Genomic DNA, 23,484 nt, shown 5'->3' with positions numbered 1-23,484 from the left:
ATTTATTTGAATATATGACAAATATGATATGATCAAAAATAATAAAATGATGTTAAATACATCCAACAGTTTCAGAATTAAACACATGATCAATACAAACCAAATCATTATGATTCTTATAATACAAGATTTTAAATACCAGTTGTTACTAGAGATACAAGATTTTAAATACCAGTTGTTACTAGAGATGCAGGCTCCCATTTTTTGGTTCTGGTTTTGGTTTTAATTCATTATCTTGCTTTGGTTTTGCCAAAAGCACCCTCAAGTGCTTTGGTTATGGATCAGGAATTTTTTTTAAATTGATAAAAACAGCTAAAATCATGTAATTTGGGCCTATGTTTGTTCCTCCAGTATTATTAACTTCAATAACATTTCCAATCAATTTTGACCACCTCACAGCTCACAATTTTGTTCACGAATATTGGCCAGAGGCTGACTGGCTAAACTAAGCAACAGAGCAGTGGCACAAACACACACAGTAGTTTAAAAGAATATAGTATATTTATGATACATTGCGACACAGCAGTGGCAGACAGTATGGCAATTTATTAAACTATACGACCTAATAGAAAGAATGTTTTCTTTAATCAACAACTAGAACAGAGGCAGTACAGGGAAATGGTGGTGGAGTCTGTAGTTGAAGACAGGTTAAGCATTGATTGGTTAAGAAAATAAAATTTGAGATGTGGAGCAAACTAATAAAACACAAGCATACAAATGTGAATTTACCTTTCATTTAATACAAATGCAAACTGATCCATGCAGCAAATCACAGGCCTCAGGAGTATACGAGATTCCAATGGCCTTGCGAGAGACAGAAGACTGTCAACAAAACCCCACAAAAATATAGTACATATTGCACACATGCACACACAAGACAGGTTGATAAAATGCATGAGCTGGTAAAGGATAGACCTGCGAGAGACAGAAGACCATGATCAATGCCCCCCAAAAATACAGCCCATAATGAAAAGAACACATTATCATCCTCACCTTCCTCAGTCTTGTTAATATCATCATCACCTAATATTAGCTCATCCCCACTGCAATCCACCATTACAGAAGTTTCTTTACTTTCTTTTAATTGGCGGAAAAGGTCTTCTTCATAGTATTTGTAGTTATTTTTTATGAACATCAGTTTTTCCACATTTTGAGGAAATCACCTCCTTTGCTCACAAGGTTCCCGGCTGTACTAAACACGCTTTCCGAGTATACACTAGAGGGTAAGCAGCTTCAGTATACCAAAGCTAGTTTTTACAAGGGGCTCCAAATTGCCTTTATTCCTCCCAGTAATCAAAAGTAGTGTATGACATACTAATTTGTATATTGTCATTAAAATAATCCTCCACCATTCTATTGATGCTTAGTGTTTCAGATTGAGGCTTGGTACAAGTGTCAAATTTCACAATTTTATATTTTTGGACAGTAAATGTTCCCTTTATTTTGAGAGGTGATGTTTTCTTTAACAATGCAAAATATTGTTTAGATTTCAGGTCCCTTTGTTAAACTTTATTTCCCCTGGACCACCTTTGGTACTGTAGATGTTGAAGTACTATAATGACTGTTGGCAACAGCTGCAGAATTTGCTGCTCCTGCTCTTCTGTCAACTTATCCATATCGACTCACAGCCCTCCTAGTAATGGTAGTCACCTAATAAAGTAATATTTTCTTCTTTGGATTCCATAGGGTTCACAGGATCTACCTTGGGGGGGTATGTAGTTGGTTCGCATCCAATGCACCAAACACCAAAGCTTTTGGAGCTCCTAGCAAGCACTGGTCCTCCTCCCTATATACACCACCCCCATCCACAGGCATTCATTTTTTTTGTTTGGTGCATGGCAAGACACACCTGTTATAACAGCGGGACTGCTAGGCAGTACTAGGCTTTTTTCTTTTATGTTTTACAGTAAGTTTTTTTTTAACTTCAGAGTTTGGCGGTACCAGGCCAGTGAAAGACGCTTGCACCTTGACTCCTTCTACCTCTGCCAACACTGAAACACCAGCACCGCTATACACCCTGAGGTTCTCGCAGGCCTCAGAGTGGCTTGGCTTGCTGCGTTTGCTGAGTCCCAGGACTGTGGTCGGGTCACAGAGATTGCAGGTAAGCGATTCCTCTTGGGGAATCATGCGTGTAGCAGTCCCCCAACTCCGGTGTTGAGACGCCTCAGAGGCGGCTGTGGGTGAAGGCCTCATGTAATGTGTCCTCACTAAGGCAGCCAGGGCCATATCATCTGTCGCCAGGGATGGGTGGTAGGACGTACTAGAGCACACTAGTCAACGTCTTACTGCCGTGAGGTCAGCATACCCAGCCGTCAAAATAGCAGCCATGGGGAGTTAGGCGATCCCCCGGCTGCTCTTCCCCCCAGATGCAAACTTCCAGTTATGGATTCCGGCATTTGGATTGCTATAATTGACCACCTTGTGTGTGAGACATGCGCAGTTTAGTGTTGGTCCATGCACTGAAGCAGTTGGTCTCAGAGGTTTGGTCTGTCTCTCTATATACCTTTCCCTTGGGTTTGGCATATAGTGCACTCTATATTCTACCATTACCCCCTTGGGGCTGGTCAGTTGATCCTGAGTCCATATTGCTGTAGCAAATCTGTGTATTTATGCATTGTATGTGACTGTATGCTAGCTGCTGTGTGTACGCTGCCTACTTTTTTAAAACTGTCATGTACAACTATCTCTGTTTTTCCTCATCCCTCTGAAGGTGTGTGGGGTGTCTCATTGATACAAAGTCACATTGCATTTATATTGTATACCTTGTACCATTTATACATTGTCATGTCTGAAGGTACAGGAGAGAATGGGAGCCCTCCAGTGCTTATTCCCTGTAAGTCCTGTTTGGCAGGCTTATTGGACCAGGATGTTAACAAGTTTGAGTTATGTTATAACTGTTGCAAACAGCTATCCAATATATCTGGTACACCTGTACCAGCACCAGTGTCATCATGGAAATTCTTTACCCTTGAGGTTTTGTCCTATTTAATAGGCAAGGCCACGGAAGTACGGGCTCCGACTGCTGTAGTGCCTCATGCTATGGGGTACGCAAAGCATGTGCATCATTCATGTGCCCCCCATGAATCCCTGTTGGGGTCATTTTCCTGCTCATTCTAGTCAGAGTATGCTGCCATCTTCAGTCTCTCCGTAGGTGGATAGACCAGTGGTAGTAAAAAAAAGCAGGGGCATAAAAGAGGTTCTCATCATGTGTTGCCTCACGAGTCTGACTCGACCTCCTCATCAGACTCTGATACTCAGAGTTCTGGGTCTGTCTCAGTGAAAGAGGACTATCAGTCCCTGGTGGATATTCCCTCTCTAGTAAGAGCAGTCAGGTCTGTCCTCAGTATGGAGGAAGAGGAGGTGTCGTTGGCATCTAAGGAGCCAATCTTTAAGCATCAGGCAGTGACTAAGAATTATTTCCCTCATTCTGGGCAGCTGTCGAATCTCATGTCCGAAGCATGGGATACTCCTGGTAAGCATTTTCATGCCACAAGGAATATAACCACTTGGTACCCATTTGCACTAGGAGTGTGTAATAAATGGGAAATTCCCTCAACGATAGATGCTCATGTGACAAGATTAATCAGGAGCGCTACATTGCCTATTCCTGCAGCATCCTCTTTAAAAGAGGTTACGGATAGAAAACTGGATAATCACTTGAAATCAATGTTTTCACTATCTGGAGCTGTTACTAGGCCAGCTATGGTTGTAGTTTTGGTAGCCAAGGCTATGGAGGAGTGGACGAAATCTCTGGTTGGATCAACTATAGTATCCTCCAGAGAGCAGCAGTCCCTTCTTGGGCAGATGCGGGAAGCAGCTATGTATATGGGGGTAGCGGGAATTGACACAGGCATCCTGGCTTCTTGGGTCTCGGCTAACTCAATTGCAGCCCAAAGACCCCTTTGGCTAAAGACCTGGAAGGGGAATGCAGGGTCTGAGAAGGCTCTGGAATCTTTGCCTTTTGCAGGGAAGGTACTGTTTGGGCCAGGTTTAGATGACATAATTACTTCTTTGGCAATACCAAAGTCTGCTGAATTGCCATCTACATCTACCTCTAGGAGGCAGTTGTCATCTCGGTTCTTTCGTCCACAAGGTAGGACAAAGAAACAGTCCACGGCCAGACATAGTCAGTCCCACAAGGAACTGCAGCCCAAGAAACCTTTGTCTATTAAATTCCCGGCAGCCAAGCCAGATGGTAAGTCTACTGTCTGATGGGGCGGGCCTCCCCCTGGAAGATGTCAGGGTTGGGGGCCGACTTTTACAGTTCTCCCAGGCCTGGCAGCAGACAACTACAGATGCCTGGGTGCGAGAGCTGGTCTCTCAGGATTATGTCATTACATTCCTAAGGCATCCTCCGCAGAGGTTTGTTGCTACAAATCTTCCTACAGAGCCGGTCAGAGCTTTGGCCTACCTAGAGTATATTGGGGCACTCCTGAGGTCAGGAGTCATAGTCCCCATTCCTGTGATGCAACAGGAAAGGAGTTATTACTCAAATGTATTTTTGATTCAAAAACCCAATGAGTCTCACCACCCTATCCTGAATCTGAAGTCTCTTAACAGATCATCCATGTGCCCAAATTCTGTATGGAAACTCTACGGTCAATTATGCTGGTGATGGAGCCTGGAGACTTCATGGTCTCACTGGACATACAAGATGTATATCTGCATGTCCCGAGTGCAAAAGCCCACCAGGCCTTTCTCAGGTTCATGGTGGAACAGCAACATTATCTATTCCAGGCTCTACCCTTCGGTCTGGCCACAGCCCCTTGAGTATTTACCAAGATAATGGCAGTCATGATGGCTTGTCTCAGAATACTGCCATATCTAGATGACCTCCTGATATTGGCACAATCTCAGGAGATGTTACAATGTCATCTTCGGACGACCATTGTCTGCCTACAGGAGCACGGCTAGATGATCAATTGGAAAAAGTATTTTCTTTCTCCAACTCAGCAGATGGTGCACTTGGGGGTGCTGGTGGACTCTCTGGGACAGATGGTTTTTCTTCCAGAGGACAAGATTGTAGCACTACAGTCTCATATGCACAATCTACTTTGCAAGCAAACAGTGTTTCAAGTCCTGGTGGACAGGTGGGGATTACTGGACATAGATCTCATGGCATCACATCACAACCACAAGATCCCCAGGTATGGGTACAGAACAAGGAACCCCTCAGCTGCTTTCATGGATGTTCTGCCAGTGAGATGGAACTTTAGGTTGGTATACCTGTTTCCTCCAATCTCCATCCTCTCAAGAGTCGTCAGAAAGTTTAAGCAGGAGGGAAGGAGGATTATACTAATAGCCTTTGCCTGGCCCCGGAGGCATTGGTTCTCTGATCTGACAAGTCTATCTGCAGACAGTCCACTTCCACTGCCTCTAAGACAGGATTGCTAATGCAGGGTCCCTGTCTTTACCAGGATTTACCTCAGCTGGCTTTGATGGCAAGGCTCTTGAGTCATCCATCTTAAAGGCCTGGGGTTTCTCTGCTTCTGTGATTCAGACAATGCTGAGAGCAAAGAAGCCTGCTTCTGCTCGCATATATCACATAATTTGTCGGTCATTTTTTCTTTGGTGTTCCTTCAGAAAATATGACTTTAAAGTTTTCAGGGTATTGAGAATACTAGGTTTTCTTCAGGCTGTATTAGACTTAGGTCTTCACCTGGCTACCATGAGAATCCAAGTTTTGGCTTTCATAGTTTGGATGCAGCGCAAGATTGCTCCCCTGCCGGATGTTAGAGCATTCTTACAGGGGGTTTTGCAGCTGAAACCTCCATTTCTCCCACCGGTGACACCATGGGATTTGTCTTTGGCTCTCAGGGCACTGCAGTCACTTCCCTTTGAATGCTTGGATAAGGTGGACTTGAAATGGCTGACTGCGAAGACACTTTTTCTTCTCGCCATCTCTTCAGCTCGCAGAGTTTCTGACTTGTCAGCATTATCATGTTGTTCTCTATATTTGATCTTTTATCCAAATAGAGCGATCCTCCTTACCAAGGCGGGCTACCTCCCAAAGGTGGTTTCCTGTTTTCATATAAATGAGGAAATTGTAGTCCCGGTCTTCAAGTCTTCAGACCAGTCTACACGTGAAGTTGCTTTGGATGTGGTTTGAGAACTTTGTATTTACGTGGATTGGAACAGTTCCACCAGTAAATCAGATTCTCTCTTTGTGCTATATGGATTTCACAGAAGAGGTTGGCCAGCAAACAAACAGACATTGGCTCACTGGCTTCGTATGACTATTTCTCACATCTATACACAGGCTGGTCTCCCTGTTCCTAACAAGGTGACAGCACATTCCACTCGGTCTGTTGGGCCATCGTGGGTGGTAAGACATGGCGCCTCAACTGAACAGCTTTTCAAGGCAGCCACTTGGTCATACATTAATATTTTTATCAAATTCTTTGCTTTTGATACGTTTGCCTCCCAGGATGCTTCCTTTGGGTGGCAGATTCTCCTCTCTGCACAGGAGCATCCCCACCCTTAAGGGAACTGCTTTAGAATGTCCCCAAGGTAGATCCTGTGGACCCTATGGAACCCAAAGAAGAAATATAGAATTATGGTATTACATACATTGGATAATTATTTTTCTTCAAGGTCCACAGGGCACCCACCCTGACGCACCTGGCTTCAGTTGGGATCTGTTCTTCAGCTTTTTTTCACAGATTCCCTTTAAGTAACGTTGAGTGTTTCTTGTGCAATTTTTCTTCCTTATCCACTCTCCGTATCTTGCTGTTAGGCTTGGTTACAAACTGAATGCCTGTGGCTGGGTACATAGGGAGGAGCACCAGTGCATGCTGGGAGCTCCAAAGCTTTGCTGTTTGGTGCGTTGGATCCGATCCAACTACATACCCCCCCCAATGTAGATCTATGTGGACTCTGTGGACCTCAACAAAAAAGAATTATCGAAGGTATGTTATACCATTATTCTGTATTTTTAACACCCAACAGTTTTATTGTATTTTTTTAACAGCGCCTGAACACACAACACAGTGCCTCACATTGCTCCTAGTAATGGCTCCCTTATGATGTAATTTTTTTACACAGTGCCTCAACACACAAGACAGTGCCTAACAGCACTACTAGTAATGGCACCCTAATGACGTTATTTTTTAACGATAAAACTAATGATAAAACTCATTGTGAATGATTATGGTGCTCCAGCCATTCAGCTCCCAACTGTCACTTGTTTGAAAAACGACAGTTGGGAGCTGATTGGCTTGAGCACCATTTATCATCTGCAATGAGTTTATCACTCATTGTGAATGATACAGTTTGTTAATAATTGAGGCTCAGAGTGATTACTTACCGTATATTAATTTTTTTTTCTATTGTGAGGAATTTATCAAACCATTCATGAACACTCAAACTATAATATAATACTACATGGAGATACTGCAGTGGCTAATTATTTAATATATAGTGCTATATATTACTGCCACTCCAGACTCCCATCAGAGAGAATACTCATGAGCATAAATCAGGACTCTATAAATGGACAACTTTTCTATATATTGCTGTTCTGAAACTAACTGATAATAATGCACACTGAAGGGGACAATACAACGGCTACTTGTCAATGGTAGTGCCGTATTTATTGCTATTGCCCCATTGTAAAATATATATTAAGACATGTATAATTAGACTACAATAATGGCCTTATGCAGGTGATCTTATCCACCGTCCAAGTATTAATTGGGGAGGGCATATAATTATCTTATATCTGAATTACTATTTTACATCTACAGTATTTGATTTGTGGGTGAATAAATGGACCTTTCTTTATAAAACTTTAATATTTTTTATTAACAATCATTGTGCTCATATTTAAATGAGTAATGTTATAATATCGTTGTGTTCTCATAGAAAATTCTTACCTATTGTACCAAATATATATTATTATTTTTTAAAATATTTATTTGGTATAGAATCTAATGCATGTCATCTATTATTTTGTGGAAATCAAAATGATTTATATACTTGCACTTATTCATTACCTTTTTTGTACAGTAAATTAGTCACTGCTAATAGCATTATTATATTTTTCCAGTGCAAGACATACGCCTGTGTAATTGAAAGTCATCTTATGGGCCTCACCATTGACTTTAGCATGGGATTCATCTGCTTTGATGCAGCAACAAAGGTAATGTATTAGACCAAAATTCCATCTTTTACCCACTGCAGCTGGTTGCCATATTTAAAAGGAAATGCTCCTCTAACTAAAAACGCAGTACGTGACTCTTATGCTGGGTACACACTTAGTGATATATTGCTCATTCTATCAATGAGAGATATATTGAGAATACATCGGCAGGCGTGCACATCCGATATGTCTGCGAACCACATTGTTCACAGAGATACTGTATCAGGTCTGCCCTGCAGCACAGTCTATGCCTAATATATCAGCCTCCTAAAGGAGCTGCAGTTTGCAATGAAATGCATTGAGGGATACAGACTTTTACTCTACTGGGATTGCTGCTTATGTTCACCACTTTTAAACCTTTTGATATTTACAGCCAGCAGGAATATACGAATCTCGTATCTACCTCATTACTGTACCATCTACAGTATCTGGCTGTGCACTCTGCATATTCATTGATCCTTAGCACGGGACTGTACTGCATTTGGCAAAGCTTACACTGACTCCCCCAGCATAGGGAGCTGACTGTGCACCAGCCGCAATATTATTACAGCCTAAGCCAGTTGTCAGCAGTATCATCGGTCCCCAAACCTATAGCACTGTATGTGGCCTTGGCAGGGACTCTGCCCACCGTGTAAAGATTGGTTGTTATTTGGTGCTCTGTTTATTACCATTCAGCTACAGTCACTAACATCCTGGAGCACTGCCCTATCATAACATTATTTATCACATCTTCCACTGAGTTTTCCTGCACTTCTCTGCACAGCTGCGGATTCACCTGATCACAGACAGGAGCAGCGTTCCCAATGCACTGACACTAAGGTGTCTTAACGGCAAGTATAGCCCATAAATATAACTGGGGCAGAGTAACAATGGCTGAGATTCAGACTATTTATTAGACCTAACACTTTTGTCCTTTAATAGTGTATCATTACATGCAATATATATGCAATTTGGAACTCGGATATAAAGTATTGCATACATTCCCAGTCGTGTTTTTAGATTTTATGCAATTGTACTTTTGATATTAAATATACATATATATGCTTTTTAATAAATAAGATATTTTACATTCATTGGTTATTTTGCTTTTGTGTTCAGCGCCACCTACTATTTTTCTTTTGCCAATATATCTGAAAGATATACAGTATATTGGTGCATCTGGCTGTGTGTACGGGTGAACTGCTGACCACCCTTCCACTTGCTGCATGGACCGCCGACACTGACATCTAAACTGGGCGGGCAAATTTAATTGCCCATTCAGTTGTGTTGTCAGCCCAGACACATCTAGTGGTTGATTGATAAGTGTGTATAGCTTACCAATCGGCTGCCACGATGGTGGATTGGTCTGCAGACTAATCCGTCGTCCTAGTGTGTACCCAGCCTAAGTGGTTCTGAAGATTTGTAAATATACATACATATACACAGTCAGTTCCTTATACAAAATGTGGTATTTATAGGCCAGAGCTAGCTCTAATGAATCCAAGCTACCCATTCATGGGCACTGGAAATGTCTCCAACCTTCCTAGTTTAGAAAAAATAAATAAGACTGGGAAAAATGGTCAGTTGCATTTTGGCATTGGCAAACTCCAGGAGATGCCTATGGCCAAGATACCAATGACCATGCCTGTATGTTAACAAAAAATAAAATACAGCATATGGCAAATTAGAAAATGTAATTTACAAAATGATCACCTCCCTTGCATCAGTAAAACTCATTCTTTCATTAAATGTGTTTTATTTTTTGTCAGTTATTTTATTTTCTTATGTTATAGTTTACATAAGAATATAGATCCATTGTTTATTTAAGGCAAAATAGATTATGGCAAATTATAAAATCTCATTATCCTTAAATACTCTTTAAAATACTGTATGCATCAAAATACTACAGTAGTTGATTGACTAGGTCTTATTTTTTGTTTATCACTATTCAGCTAACTTCAAAAAAGGCATATAGATATTTGGAAGTGGCTATATGGGTTAATTGATGAAATACATTTTTTGTTCTCCATGAAAAAAAAATTAAAATAGTGGAAAATTAGTTTAATCAATTATTTACTGTATGCAAATAATCTGAAATGAATAGTTTCCACTTTTCTTCTTCCAAGATAGATTAAAACATTGAAAAAAGAACAGTAATAAAGAAAATTTGAACAATGTCATTAAAGTATACATAAAATGTAAAGGGTTTGACCGTTGTTGTAAGGCCACAGATAAATAAATAGTCAGTTTGACATTCTAAGACTGCCTGAATGGTAAAAATTTATTTTTCTGATTTCCTATGCCCTTTATAAAGTCTAAATGGCTTTCTATTTATTCACATCATGAAGGCAATAGTAGACTGATTGCTTGTTGCTCAATGGATTTTTTAGAACCTTTCATTTTAAAATGTATTCATGTTAATCTACCATTTAAGAAAATTGTGTGAATATGTGTAAGCTTATAAAAATAATAAAAAAATAAATTGCCTAAGACGAGAAGAGTTTTAATAATTTACATTTCAATTTGCTGTATACATTTTTCTAGTTGTTGACTTCCTGTCCTTCTTTTCTTTTGATTTATTTCTAAGGCTATACTTTGGAGGTATAAATTTTCTCACCTGAAAGGCTCTTCAGATGATGGCAAAAGTAAAATAAAGTTTTTGTTCCAGAATCAAGATACAAAACAAATTGAAGCGAAGGTAATAATGGACTTCTGTGGTTCTTAAAATTATAAATAAAGTGAGTAGTCTATGAAATGTGTGCACCAATCTATGGAACTATACAACGAGCAATCTATCCTTGTAATAAAGTTGTTATGGTTGTGTCTGTACATAGAATATTTTGGGGAAAAATTCACTCCTTGGGACTGTGTATGAACTATGGAGACAAACATTTTTTTCTTTAATTTTGTATGTCTGTCTGTCTCTTCATTCTGGCATCATGCAAAAACTATGGGATGAATTTGGATTGCGTTTTCGATATTGTATAGCTTAGTCACTTGGAGAGAAACTGAGTTATTATCTTGATCAGGGAGAGGAGCAATAAAGGAAAAAACAGATGCTTGACACTTGGCATGTGTAGTGTTCAGGCTCCTCAAGCCAAAAATGACTGGATGTATAAATATATATATATTTTTGGGAGAAATATACTTTTAGGGATTGTTATTGAACTATGGAGACAAAACATTTTATCAGAATTTTCACAGGCTCCTCAAGTTCAAAATTACTATATGTATATATATATATATATATATAGTCCACGGTGAAATAGCGGCACTCAGGAGTCTTCACAATAAGGTGAAACAACATGTTTAATTCAACGTTTCAGGATACGGAGACCCCGTCTTCAGGAACACACAGAAGACGGGGTCTCCGTATCCCGAAATGTTGAATTAAACATGTTGTTTCACCTTATTGTGAAGACTCCTGAGTGCCGCTATTTCACCGTGGACTGTATAGAGGGGAGTAATCTCCGCCTCATTGAAGGCACCTGGAGCAAGGTATTTGCCCGGATTTGGGCTTACGGAGTGCCGGGACATTTATATGCATATATATATATATATATATATATATATTTATAGCAAACCCTGAGCACAAACAGTTATATATGAATGCATTTATACTGTAAGTACTAATCAGGCAACTTATTTTGATTTATGAAGTTGCAGTATACATGTCAATCCAGATGGCACATCAAGACAAGTACTACATATCATAGGATCATAGGATCACTGCTCATGTTACTTGCAACCTTCCAGTGTTACTGTAGGTTACGTGGCTTACTCACAATTTAGTAGCCCCAAGCATATTGTTAATCCCTGAAGAAAAAACTGTAAATATTTTTTACAAAGACTTTTTGTGATCAACGTCTGCAATATAAAATATACACCACAATATTAGATGCCACTATTATCCTTAAAATTAGTCCCACTGAGCAATAACAGACTACTACACAAGCAAAGCTGCGGGCAAACACTAGTATACAGTATAATTGAATTATACTATATGACAATTATATATATATATATATATATACTGTGTATATATATATATATATATATATACATATATATATATATATATAGTAAACAGTGATTAATTATCGTTTGCAATATTGGCAGAATAGCCTGATATTTAAAATTTACCCATAACTTTTACTTTGTCATTATATATATTTCAGTAGTTCTCATCTTGGGGTCCTACTACCCCCAGGGATACTTGCACTGACTTTCGAGGATACTTGTAAAATGTTTTCTAATGCAGTGGAAGGTCAGGATATAAGGGTGACAACTAGACACATAAGGAAAGCAGTAGCCCAGGGATCTCTAGCCCCTTGCATCACAGTAGAACCCTGATAACAAAATGAAAAAGTATGTCCCTGAATCCTAGTATAGGATAGCATAAGTGGACTATACAGCAGTTTTAGTGTCAATTTAAATTGTGTCCTAAATTTTAATATGTTAGATATATTGTACTGTATACTGTATGTACAATTTATTCAAAATGTGTTGTTTTTTTACATTTTATATACCCTTTTTAAATTATTTTAGTACTACAGAAATGTATGAAAGGGCATTTGTATGAGATATTACAAAATTATTCTCCAAGCCCTAAATTCGCATTATTTTAGTAAGCAAATCAAATTTCCCATACTTTTAATGGGAAATGTGATCTGCTCAAATTTACTAAAATAAAATTGTAATAAACATAGCAGAAGTAGCCCTGCAATAATAACATTATCTAGAGATGGCATTATGCAGTATTCCCTCCTTTTTCCCTACTCCTGCTTTGCCTGTAGTAGGATTATGTGATCAGCCATGTCTTTCTAAATAGAAAACAGGCTCATCACAGTGAAAAAAAATAGTTAACAAAAGTACCTCCATTCAGTGATCGGTTATCCGGTGAGATACCCCGTTCATCTGATTACTGGGCTGTGCCCCGGTCATCTGATCTGCTGTGATGTCCCAGCTAGTATCTCACTTTCCAGTACAGATCAGATGACAGAGCAGAGCAGGAGCTGAGTCCAGTGATCAGATGATCGGATCACCAAGGAGCTCTCTAGATCACCTGTATAGAGGTAAGTGTAAGCTTAGTGTAGTGTATGGCGGAGGGGTTATCTGGCAGCACATGCATAGTTTCAAAGGGTATTTTTTGTGAAAAATACCCTGAGAAGTACTGGGAGAGGATTCTCAGGGAAAGAGAATAAGTTTGATTGTGTTCGGTTTTTGTACTGCTCATCTCTATTTTTAATGTTAAAAACTAAAAACAATAATAATAATAATATAAAATTGTATATATAACATTAAGCACTTCTCTAAATAAAAGTTAGAATAAGCTCTTCTGTCTCTCATGTATTCTCTTCAATTTGTGATGTCCAGGATAGCAGATGGAGAGTAACCACTGCACTATGACTGCCAATAGCAGTATTTCTCTGCAGTTGACTGTCAATGGGGTAGCAATGTCAATTGTAAGACTGATAATAGGGTTAATTCAGTACTTTGCAATAGGGTAGCACTCTACAATATTTGCTCATACCTCTCAAAATTCCAATCATTTTTTGGGAGTTGAGACAAGGATCTAGACTCCTTTTGGTTGTGACACGGTGCAAGGACATACTCATAACACCTGCACTGGTAACATTACATTCATGTCAGGATCCTGATGCTGGCATTGTGAGGTTGACATATTGTACTCATTTTATACATACTGTAGTGAATGTTGACCACACATTCTCCACTCTCCAGGAGAGTAACAAGTGTGTGGAATATACAGGGATGTCTAAAAGTCGCATATTGTACATATGGAAAAATCCATACATTGGGGAAATTAAAACTCTTTTTAAATAATAAATAATAACTTTATTCACAAAATATGCTTTATACGATTGCCATTGCTTTGAAAACACATATAGGAAACACACACTTCCAGTCTTCGTGAACTTCTCAATATGTTCGGCAACAGTGATGTGTGTGTTGTTCTTGCTACATTTCCTGTTAAATTCCACTGTAACCTTGTGACAGCTTCCTCATGTGGCCATCAGAATGATTTCTATACATTCTTATTTTGACGAAGGCATTCTTAAAGTGCATCTGCATTTTGTGAATAAAGTATTTATGAATAAATATAGATTTTGTTAAAAAGTTTTAAATCTCCCTATGTATGGAATTTTCCCTATGGAGTTTTTGGACCACCCTTTACATTCCAACATACTTGCTTTTTTTACTCTTAATTCAATCTTTATGCCTTCCTTGGATGCTTTGTGAGCAAATATTTGATACACCCTTGACAATGTGTGGACATTCAATATCAAGAGGAAGAGAAGACTCATCTATATAAAAAAATCAGCTCTTTCACCAGGTATACGTTGCAAATATTATCTTTTACTATCACCCATTTGTTACAAATAGAGGCTATCTATGGTGTTCTTCAATGCATTAGAAAGACTGGAAAGAAGTTAGAAACATAGAATGTGATGGCAGATAAGAACCACTTGGCCCCTCTAGTCTGCCCCATTATTAAACATATTGTTACCTCAACCCTTATTGATCCTTACTTCTTCTGAAGGATATCCTTATGTCTATCCAATGCATGTTTAAATTGCTCTACTGTCTTAGCCTCTACCACCTCTGATGGGAGGCTATTGTCCACTTCCCTTTCTGTGAAGAAATTTCCCCTGTACCCACTACACCCTCCAGTTTCAGAACTTGTCCTCTTGTTCTAATACTTCTTTTTCTTTGAAGAATGTCTCCTTCCTTTGCCTTTATATATTTGAACATTTCTATCATGTCCCCCCTTTCCCTTCTCCAAACTATACATATTAAGATTTTTTTGCCTTTCCTGGTACATTTTGTGGTGTAGACCTTCACCATTGTAGTTGCCTTCTTTGTACAGTCTCTAATGTATTAATATCCTTCTGGAAATATGGCCTCCAGAACTGAACACAGTATTCAAGATGAGGACGTACCAATGACCTATACAGTGGTATTATCACTTCTTTCTTTCTGCTACTGATTCCTCTCCCTATGCAACCAAGTATCTGACTTGCCTTCCTCATTGCTTTGTTACAATGTTTGCTTGCCTTTAAGTCACTTGAAATAGTGACTCCTAGATCCCTTTCCTCTTCAGTACTTTCCAGTATAGTGCCGTTAATACTATATTTAGCCTTTGGATTTTTGAGACCCAAGTGCATGATCTTGCATTTTTTGGTATTAAACTGTAGTTGCCACATTCTTGACCATTCCTCTAGTCTACCTAGATCCTCAGTCATTTGTTTTACCCCTCCTGGTGTGTCTACACTGTTGCATACCTTTGTGTCATCTGCAAAAAGCATAGTTTTCCTTTAATACCATTTGCAATGTCACAAATAAAGATATTAAAAAGCACTGGTCCAAGTACAGATCCCTGAGGTACTCCACTGGTAACATTTCTCTCTTGAGACTACACTCCGTGTTCTACAACTCTCTGTTTCCTATCCTGCAGCCATGATCTTATCCATTCACCTATCTTTGTATCCAATTTATGTATCCTAGTTTGGAGTGTCACTAAAAAATGCATCCACCACAATCAATACTTTATCTCAAATATATTTAGTTCTGATAAGCTCCTGAAGTTTTACATGTTTGCTTTGAATGCTGTTAGTGAATTGTACATATAATATTTAAACTTTTTGAGGTGCATTTAAGTCTTAAGACTTCAAAACATTTTTTAAAAATCATTGGGTATGACATTTTATTTTTCTGTTCTTTATTGATTTTTATTTTTGTGTCCTTTATCTACAGGAGCTGGAGTTCTCCAATCTTTTTGCTGTTCTTCACTGTATTCATTCATTCTTTGCTGCTAAAGTCGCTTGTTTGGACCCTCTTTTTGTTGAAAGCCAGGGGGCTGCTTCTGTATCAACTTCTTGCGCCGCACCACAGCGAGTGTTTGTAAAATGAAGTATTCAACTTTAAATGTCCTAAAGAAATACACTCATCTACTGAGGATACTCAAACTGTGAATTCATATTTATTCAATGCAGACTGTCTGGAATTGGAGAACTGGAACTCTAACTCAGGAGAACTGAATGGTTGCTGATTTATTTTTTAAGCCGTAGAAATATATTATGGGTTCAGATGATTACCCATTGAACAGTCCAGAACATATTACTAAACAGCACTTGCAGGAAACTCAAGGACATACCTGTATTCATTACAACAGCCCAGGAAAACGAGGACATTTTTTTGTTATTTTCTGTGTTTTAATGTTAGTGTTAAAAAAATATACACATAAAAATAATAAAAAAAATATGGCAACATGAATTTAGCACTTAATTTTCTAAAACTGCAAAATGAAAGTGCCAAATCTGAGATGATTCCTGACAGTACTTTGTGGTTACAATATATGTTGCTAATGTAACAAGAGAAGAAATAATTATATGGCAAGCCATTATGACATAACAAAAACTACAGTAGAAAACAAAGCACGAGGACCCATATTATGTTGCTATTTTGACAACGGAATATAATTTTTACAAGTACTTTCATTTTATTTCATGATGTTAAGGTGAAGAAGAACCATTTTAAACAACTAAAAATCTAAGCACTGTACGATTAATTTGTATGTTCTGCATTGTGTTACCATATTCATTTATTTTTGCACACTATATTATTTCTACAGAGTTTGAGGCATAAAAGCCATAATACAGACATTTGATAAAATGTAGAATGTTCAACTGCTTTATTTAACACTCTAACATATGTTTAGTGATTCTCAAACAGAATACAGCATTACAGTGTTTACAGTATGTGTAAGCTGTTTATAGAACTCTTTGTAATTCAACTTGTGTGGATTGACCAAAGGGTGAGTATTACTGATTAATCCATATGTGCTCTTTTGAATTACTGAATGCAAATTTTTAGGGTTAGAAATAGTCTATACTACTATTTGTTCTAGCTTTAAAGACTGATGTTTTATCTGTCTATAGTTAAATAACTGCATAAAATACACATGTACAGTAGAACAGTATTTGGACACAAAGGGCCAAATGTAATAGGGTCCGAGTTTTTGCTGCCGGACAAACTTGGACCTTCTCGCACATTTAAAGGTCTGAATTTGTCCCTCAAATCACCAAATGTAATAGCCTGTTAACTTGTGAGTTTTTGGCAAATCTGTGCGAGTATTTCCCTATGTAAATTCGACCTTCTAATCATACTTACCGACTATTAGCCTTTTAATCCTACTTGCCGAGCTGTCTGGCTTACACAATAGGGGGGCGTGTCGCTGCAAAAGGGGGTATGTTCCAGCTATGACGCGTCATTGGGGACAGAGCACGGGGTGTGATAGCGCGATTGTGTCACCCGTGGCCCCGCCCCCTCTTTACAATGCTGATATTAATGACATTGTGAAGCAGGGGGTGGGGCCACGATGATGCAATTCAGCGCAAATCGCATCACCGCCGCCCCGCTGTTGGGGTCTATACTGTAACTGTGGGGGGGGGTTGCCTGGGACCAGGAGGCTTGTCTGCATTTCCGTGGGGCTGGGAGCAGTAGCCAATTTTCGTGAGGCTCTCGGCTGAATCGGGAGGGTAGGCAAGTATGTTTTTAATGTGACTAGCATTAAAAGGTACAGTAGCCTTCATAGATCAGTGAGATCCATGAAGGCTTCTGTGTGTAAAAAAATATATAAACAGCAAAAAAATGACATCCCCCCCTCCCTCAAACATAATCAGCACGGGCTCTTTTGAGCCTGTTCTGGTTCTTAACATACAGGGGAACAAATTTATAGGGTTCCCCTGTATTTTAAGAACCAGTACAAGGCTCTGCTGAGCCGGTCCTGGTTGTGGAAATACAAAGGACAAAATTAGTAGGGGTCCCCTGTATTTTCCACAACCAGGACAGGCTCAGCAGAGCCTTGTGCTGGTTTTTAAGTGGGGGTGCAATGCCACAGCTGGGAAAACTTTTCACCAGGACCCCAGGTCAAAGCATTACACCTGACCGCTAGTCAGCCCAGGTCAAGGATCCCTGGGGAGGTGGGGACCCCCAATAAAGGGAGTCCCCCTCTCCAGGGCACCTCAAGCCTGGACTGATAGCCTGGGGATATGCTCGGCACCCCTGGCCGGTGGGTACCAGGTTGGTTGTGTAAATGTATGTGTTAAAAATAGAATTATTAATATTGTCTTTTGCTGGAGAACTAGAGGTCCCAGCAAGATTCCCCTACATGCTGGTACTTGAAGAACCTTTACTAACAGCATGCAGAGCATTAAGGGTCACCGGTACATTTAGTTCACCTGCAAAAGAAATATTAAAATAACCACATAACACACAAATATCATCAAAGTAAAATTTTATTAAAGCATGCATGCACACTCACATTCACACTCATGCATACTCACTTATAAACCCTGTAGCTATTCACGTCCACTGGTACAGTAGAATCTACGATACCTGTAAAACAAAATTACATACTCCTAGCGTAGATCATGTCCTCTGCAGTCCAAGTAGGCATCCACGGGGCTAAAAAACAAAAACATGGGACTGCGAAACCAGCTCCGACAGGAGAAAGGGTCCGATTAGCTGTGATTGGCCGCAGAATGGCTGTGAGTGGTCAGCCAGTCTAACACACTTTACCCCATTGACTTCAATGGTGAAAAAGGTCAATTTAAGTCCATGGTGGGAACATCTAAATGGTAGCCTGTGATGGCAACTGCAAGCAGAGGCATCCTCGGGTCTGGTGACACCAGGTGCACACTCTGTATCCCCCTCACACAGGGCAAGGCTGAAAAGGGGTGTGGTCTAAAAAAGGCTGTGTCCTTGCTGAAAATCCCTCTGGGGGTGTGTCCAGCATCCCTGGTGCTCTGTGCTGCTTCCAGAGACTAAATCCTGCACTGTCGGCTCCTCCTCTGGGACAGGAGCTGAGTGCTGCAGGAGAATGTTACACTGCAGCACCCAGCTCCTGTCAGAGAGGAGGAGCCAGCATTTTGGTGTCACTCCATCCCCATAGTGATGCGACTGACCCCAAGGTTAATTGAGGTGAACCTTGTGGTTGCCATCAGCGGTTCCCACCATAGACTTCAATGGAGCCTTTCTACCATTGAAGTCTATAGGGAAAGTGTGCTAGACAAGCTGACAGCTCACAGCAAATCAGCAGCCAGCTCCTACGACAGTTCTTGCTGATTGTTTGGCGGCTCCTGCAAGGACTCACGTGGGTCCCGGTCATTCACTCGGAGGAAGGTTATGTGTAAACACATACATTTCCTCCTGCCCTAGATGGTTTCGGGTGCCATTTTTTTGTTTCTAACCCCATGGATGCCTACTTGGACCAAAGAGGATAAGATCTACGCTAGAAATAGGTGAGTATGTTTTTTTTTTACAGGTGTCATGAATTCTACTGGACAAGCGGACATGATTGGCTACAGGGATTATAGGTGAATGTGAGTGTGAGTGTAAATGTGAGTGTGAATGTATGATTTAATAAAAATGTTACTGTCACAGTGTTTGTGTCTTGTAGTTATTTTAATATTTATTTTGCAGGTGAATTACAGGTACCTGTGGGCCCTTAATGCCCCGCATGCTGGTACTTGTAGTTCTCCAAATACCAGCATGCAGGAGAGGCTTGCTGGGACCTATAGTTCTCTAGCAAAAGACACAATTTTTAAATCATTTTTTTACATACACTTTAACACAATCAAACCGGCACCCACCAGCCAGGGATGCTGAGAATAGCCCAGAGCTATTAGCCCAGACCTAGGGTTCCCTGGAGAGAGGGACCCCTTTATTGGGGGGTCCCCACATAACCAGTGATCTGTGGCCTGGGCTGACTAGCAGTCAGGTGTAATGTTTTGGCTGTGGGTACCCAGTGAAAGAGTTCCCTGGCTGTTTCATTACACCCCCACTAGAAAAAGTCCGGTGCTGGTTATGGAAATTACAGGGGGCCCCTACTCATTTTACCTCTGTATTTCCATAGCTAGGACCAGCTCAGCAGAGCCTTGTGCTGGTACATAAAATACAAGGGAACCCTACACATTTATTCCCCCTGTATTTAAAAAACCAGGAGGGGATCAACAGAGCCCGATGCTGATTTTTAAAATATGAAGGCTACCCTATGCATTTTTTCCCCTGTATTTTAAGAACCAGGATAGGCTCAAGAGAGCCCAGGGCTGGTTATGCTTGTGGGGGAGACACACGTAGTTTTTTTTTTTTCTATTTTTAATGTTTACCTTTTTTTAACACACAGAAACATGCACAAATCTCATGGATCTGTGTATCTTTCTGTGTAACTCGGACCTGCTCAGGCTAGGCTCGCTAGCTATAAGCTGGTCTGTTTTTTTTTTGAGTTAACAGAAGTAATAGTGTGCTAGTTAAACACTTGCACTCTATTACAATGAATGAAAATGTGCGAGTATAGATCTTTACTTGCACTTTTTCAAAACTCGCACCCTATTATATCTTGCCCCATATGTTCTGAGACTGTGCATGAAAAACATGTTTTTACATATGTTTATTGAGTGAATGTATCTTAAAATAAGTCCAGTTTGAAATCTGTTGTACAATGTGTCTCAATCAAAACTAAAGCAGTCATCGTCATCATCATCATCAAATTTTTACCCAGGCCAGACTGTGGGAATGTTGATAATGATAACTGAAATATTTTTTTATTAGTAAAATAAATAAACATATACTTAAAAAAAAATAATCTCCCCTGTTAAAATCCATAATTTGCACCAGTGCTAGGTAGTCTGGACTGGGTCCAACTACATCACTTGGACAGATAGGATTAAAACCTGGTTAGACAGGCTGGGTGACTCACACCATAACAGCAAAGCAATCAGTGAGCCCATGACATAGTGGAAACTAGTAGCAATGTCTCAACATGGGGATGGAACTTATGTGATGCAGCTGCAAAAACAAGTATTGCCTCTCCAGATAGCTACCAGCTGGGTTTCTTTCCAATGCCCCTGGGTATAAGATAATAAGAAAACAATCCAGAATATGAAATGACAACTTTACCATCCATGTGGTCCCAACGGAATAGGAATGCATGCCCTAATTCACTTCTACCATTACGCATTACTAATATTGCAAAATTAAAAAAAATAATAGAGTGACAAACAGTCATTGTTCTATTAAAATAAGACTTTTTAAACATTTCTATTATTCTCCACTTTATTGTACAATTAAAATTTTTTCCAGAGTACAGATTTTTTTCAGAACTCCAGCACCCACCGTCTGGGGATGGCCGGAAAATTCCCAAGTGCCTGTTATCCCCTTGTTGTAGTGAGGCACAGCCTATACAGTTTAGCACTGGTTCTGGTTACTAAATCTTTTATCTTTTTATAATAATTAAATATTTAGCAGTCATCATCATCAACACACAGACTTGCTTCAGTCTTATTAATGCACAATAGATAGGCACATCTGAAGATACTTGCAAATCTAAATATGATGCAACTCTATGGGGCGAGATTAACTTGTACGTGTTATACTGTATGCTACTTGGCCTTACCCAGAGCAAGGGACAATTGAATGTCACAATTGTCATAGGTTGCAAATTTCAGTTCCATATCATTGAACTTGTACATCCCATCAGCTCTATGGGGCGTGATTAACTTGTATGTGTTATACTGTATGCTACTTGGCCTAATCAAGAGCAAGGGGCCATTACTTCCACATATGTGTAACTCACAATGTGCACACATCTTTTGGCGAAAGTACAACGTAGCAAAATGCAGTTTTATGTAGCGCAAATGAATTTACACCCAACAAATAAGTGAAATTTTGTCCAACAAATTAGGCCCATAATCTTATTTTGTAGACAATGTATGAATTACACAATATTTTCTATTAAATTCACAACTAGAGCAAATTTTAAGAACTTTTTTTTTGTTTTTTCATTAAACTTTGTTTAATATTTGTATTAAAATTCATAGATGCTGACTAATTTAAACATTTTGGTTTAGCCAAATATTTTATCATTAAACAATGCTGCCTTAAAGATTAACTGGTTCAAAAGAGCAAAAATGTGGCAAGATCTTCTGGCACTATGATTCCAAATATAACAACAAATAAAATATTAAGGAAAGTAGCGCAAATATAACACATTAGTTTAATGGGTCTATTTTGGTAAAGGCTATGTATATATTGTAGCTCAATGATCAGTGATTAATGTCTCAAACACTAATCCAGAGGAAAGTATAGTTCGTTTTTTATTTATCTATTATTTTACCCGACAAGTAGGGTTTTATGATGCTCTTAAAATTTTGATTGGTGCAAATTCACCAAAAAGTAGAGATGTGCATGGACTCCCATGTTTTGGTTCTAATTCATCATTGTGTTTTGGGTATGGTTTTGGCAAAACCACCCTCAAGTGTTTTGGTTCAGATTCAACTTTGGATTCCATAAAATTTGAGAAAAATCAATAAAAAATCTATAAAACAGCTATTTTGGATCTGTTTAAATGTAATCCAAAATGCAATCCAAAACCCAAGTTTGTTTTTTAAATCTAATTTCCAAACTGACTACAGAACCGAACTGGGACTCAGTTAGACTGATTCGAACTACTGTAGGACTCGATTAAACTCCAAACCTTTAAGTTTGAATATGTTCATATTTCAGGAAAACAAAACCACACATATCTATTAAAAAGTTGTTGTTCCTTCTAGTTTCTTATATAGCTTTGTATAATAAATATTAGTGACCGTACTTGCAATTGCGGATCTGCAAAAGAGAACTGCTGTATACCTGAAATGATGCAAGTTCATCTAACTTGAAAATTAGTTTTCTAACACTATTATTTTTGTTTATTGTATATTAAGGAACTATGCTACATGGTGGTTAGTTTTAATTTGCCCATAGTTTTGCAAACTTTGTAGGCAGCATAAATGAAAACTTATAATTTGCATGTCACAATTGTCATAGATTGCAAATTTCAGTTCCATATCATTGAACATGTACATCCCATCAGCAAAGACAACAATACGAGATGCACAATTTCATGCTAATATTTACTTTTACCTGGTTTGCATGACCGTGTATGTTTCTCACATATTTTGGATCAGGATCCTTTCTGCACATATTGGAACTGATTTTAAATTAGGAGCAAAGAAAAAAAAGTATCTTTGCACCTAAACAAACCATCTTGCAATGCTAGGGGTTTTAATAATTTTTTTTCTTTTTTCGCATACAGAGTAAATACTGGCTGCTTTTGCATGTAGCCTGCAAATGTTGGACAGCCTTATTCTTACACTGCAATACTAAAGTTTTATATTACGTAGTAGCCATAGGACTATCTCTTGGTTGGTGGACAGGCATTTATTGTGCTTGTCATGTGCCTGCTGATTGACAACTCCATCCAGTTACTAGACTTTACTTTTCAATATCGAAATCATAAGACA

At 39.1% G+C, this 23,484-nt stretch overlaps 1 protein-coding gene across 2 annotated transcripts in view; it reads left to right on the top strand.

Annotated features, from left to right (window-relative positions):
• The window catches only part of SNTG1 (syntrophin gamma 1), a 709,317-nt gene extending 692,524 nt beyond the window's left edge, over positions 1–16,793 (top strand). For both annotated transcript variants that reach the window (XM_088469763.1, XM_088469762.1), the window contains 3 exons: positions 8,048–8,140; positions 10,707–10,817; positions 15,896–16,793. In XM_088469763.1, coding sequence (XP_088325889.1) covers positions 8,048–8,140; positions 10,707–10,817; positions 15,896–16,051 — 360 coding nt within the window. In that variant the 3' untranslated portion in view covers positions 16,052–16,793. The remainder of the gene's footprint in view (positions 1–8,047; positions 8,141–10,706; positions 10,818–15,895) is intronic.
• The last annotated feature ends 6,691 nt before the right edge of the window (positions 16,794–23,484 follow it).

This window comes from Taudactylus pleione, unplaced genomic scaffold (assembly GCF_031769625.1).
Source record: "Taudactylus pleione unplaced genomic scaffold, aTauple2 ptg000093l, whole genome shotgun sequence".
Lineage (NCBI taxonomy): Eukaryota > Metazoa > Chordata > Amphibia > Anura > Myobatrachidae > Taudactylus > Taudactylus pleione.
This window is presented reverse-complemented; position numbering and strand designations above follow the sequence as displayed.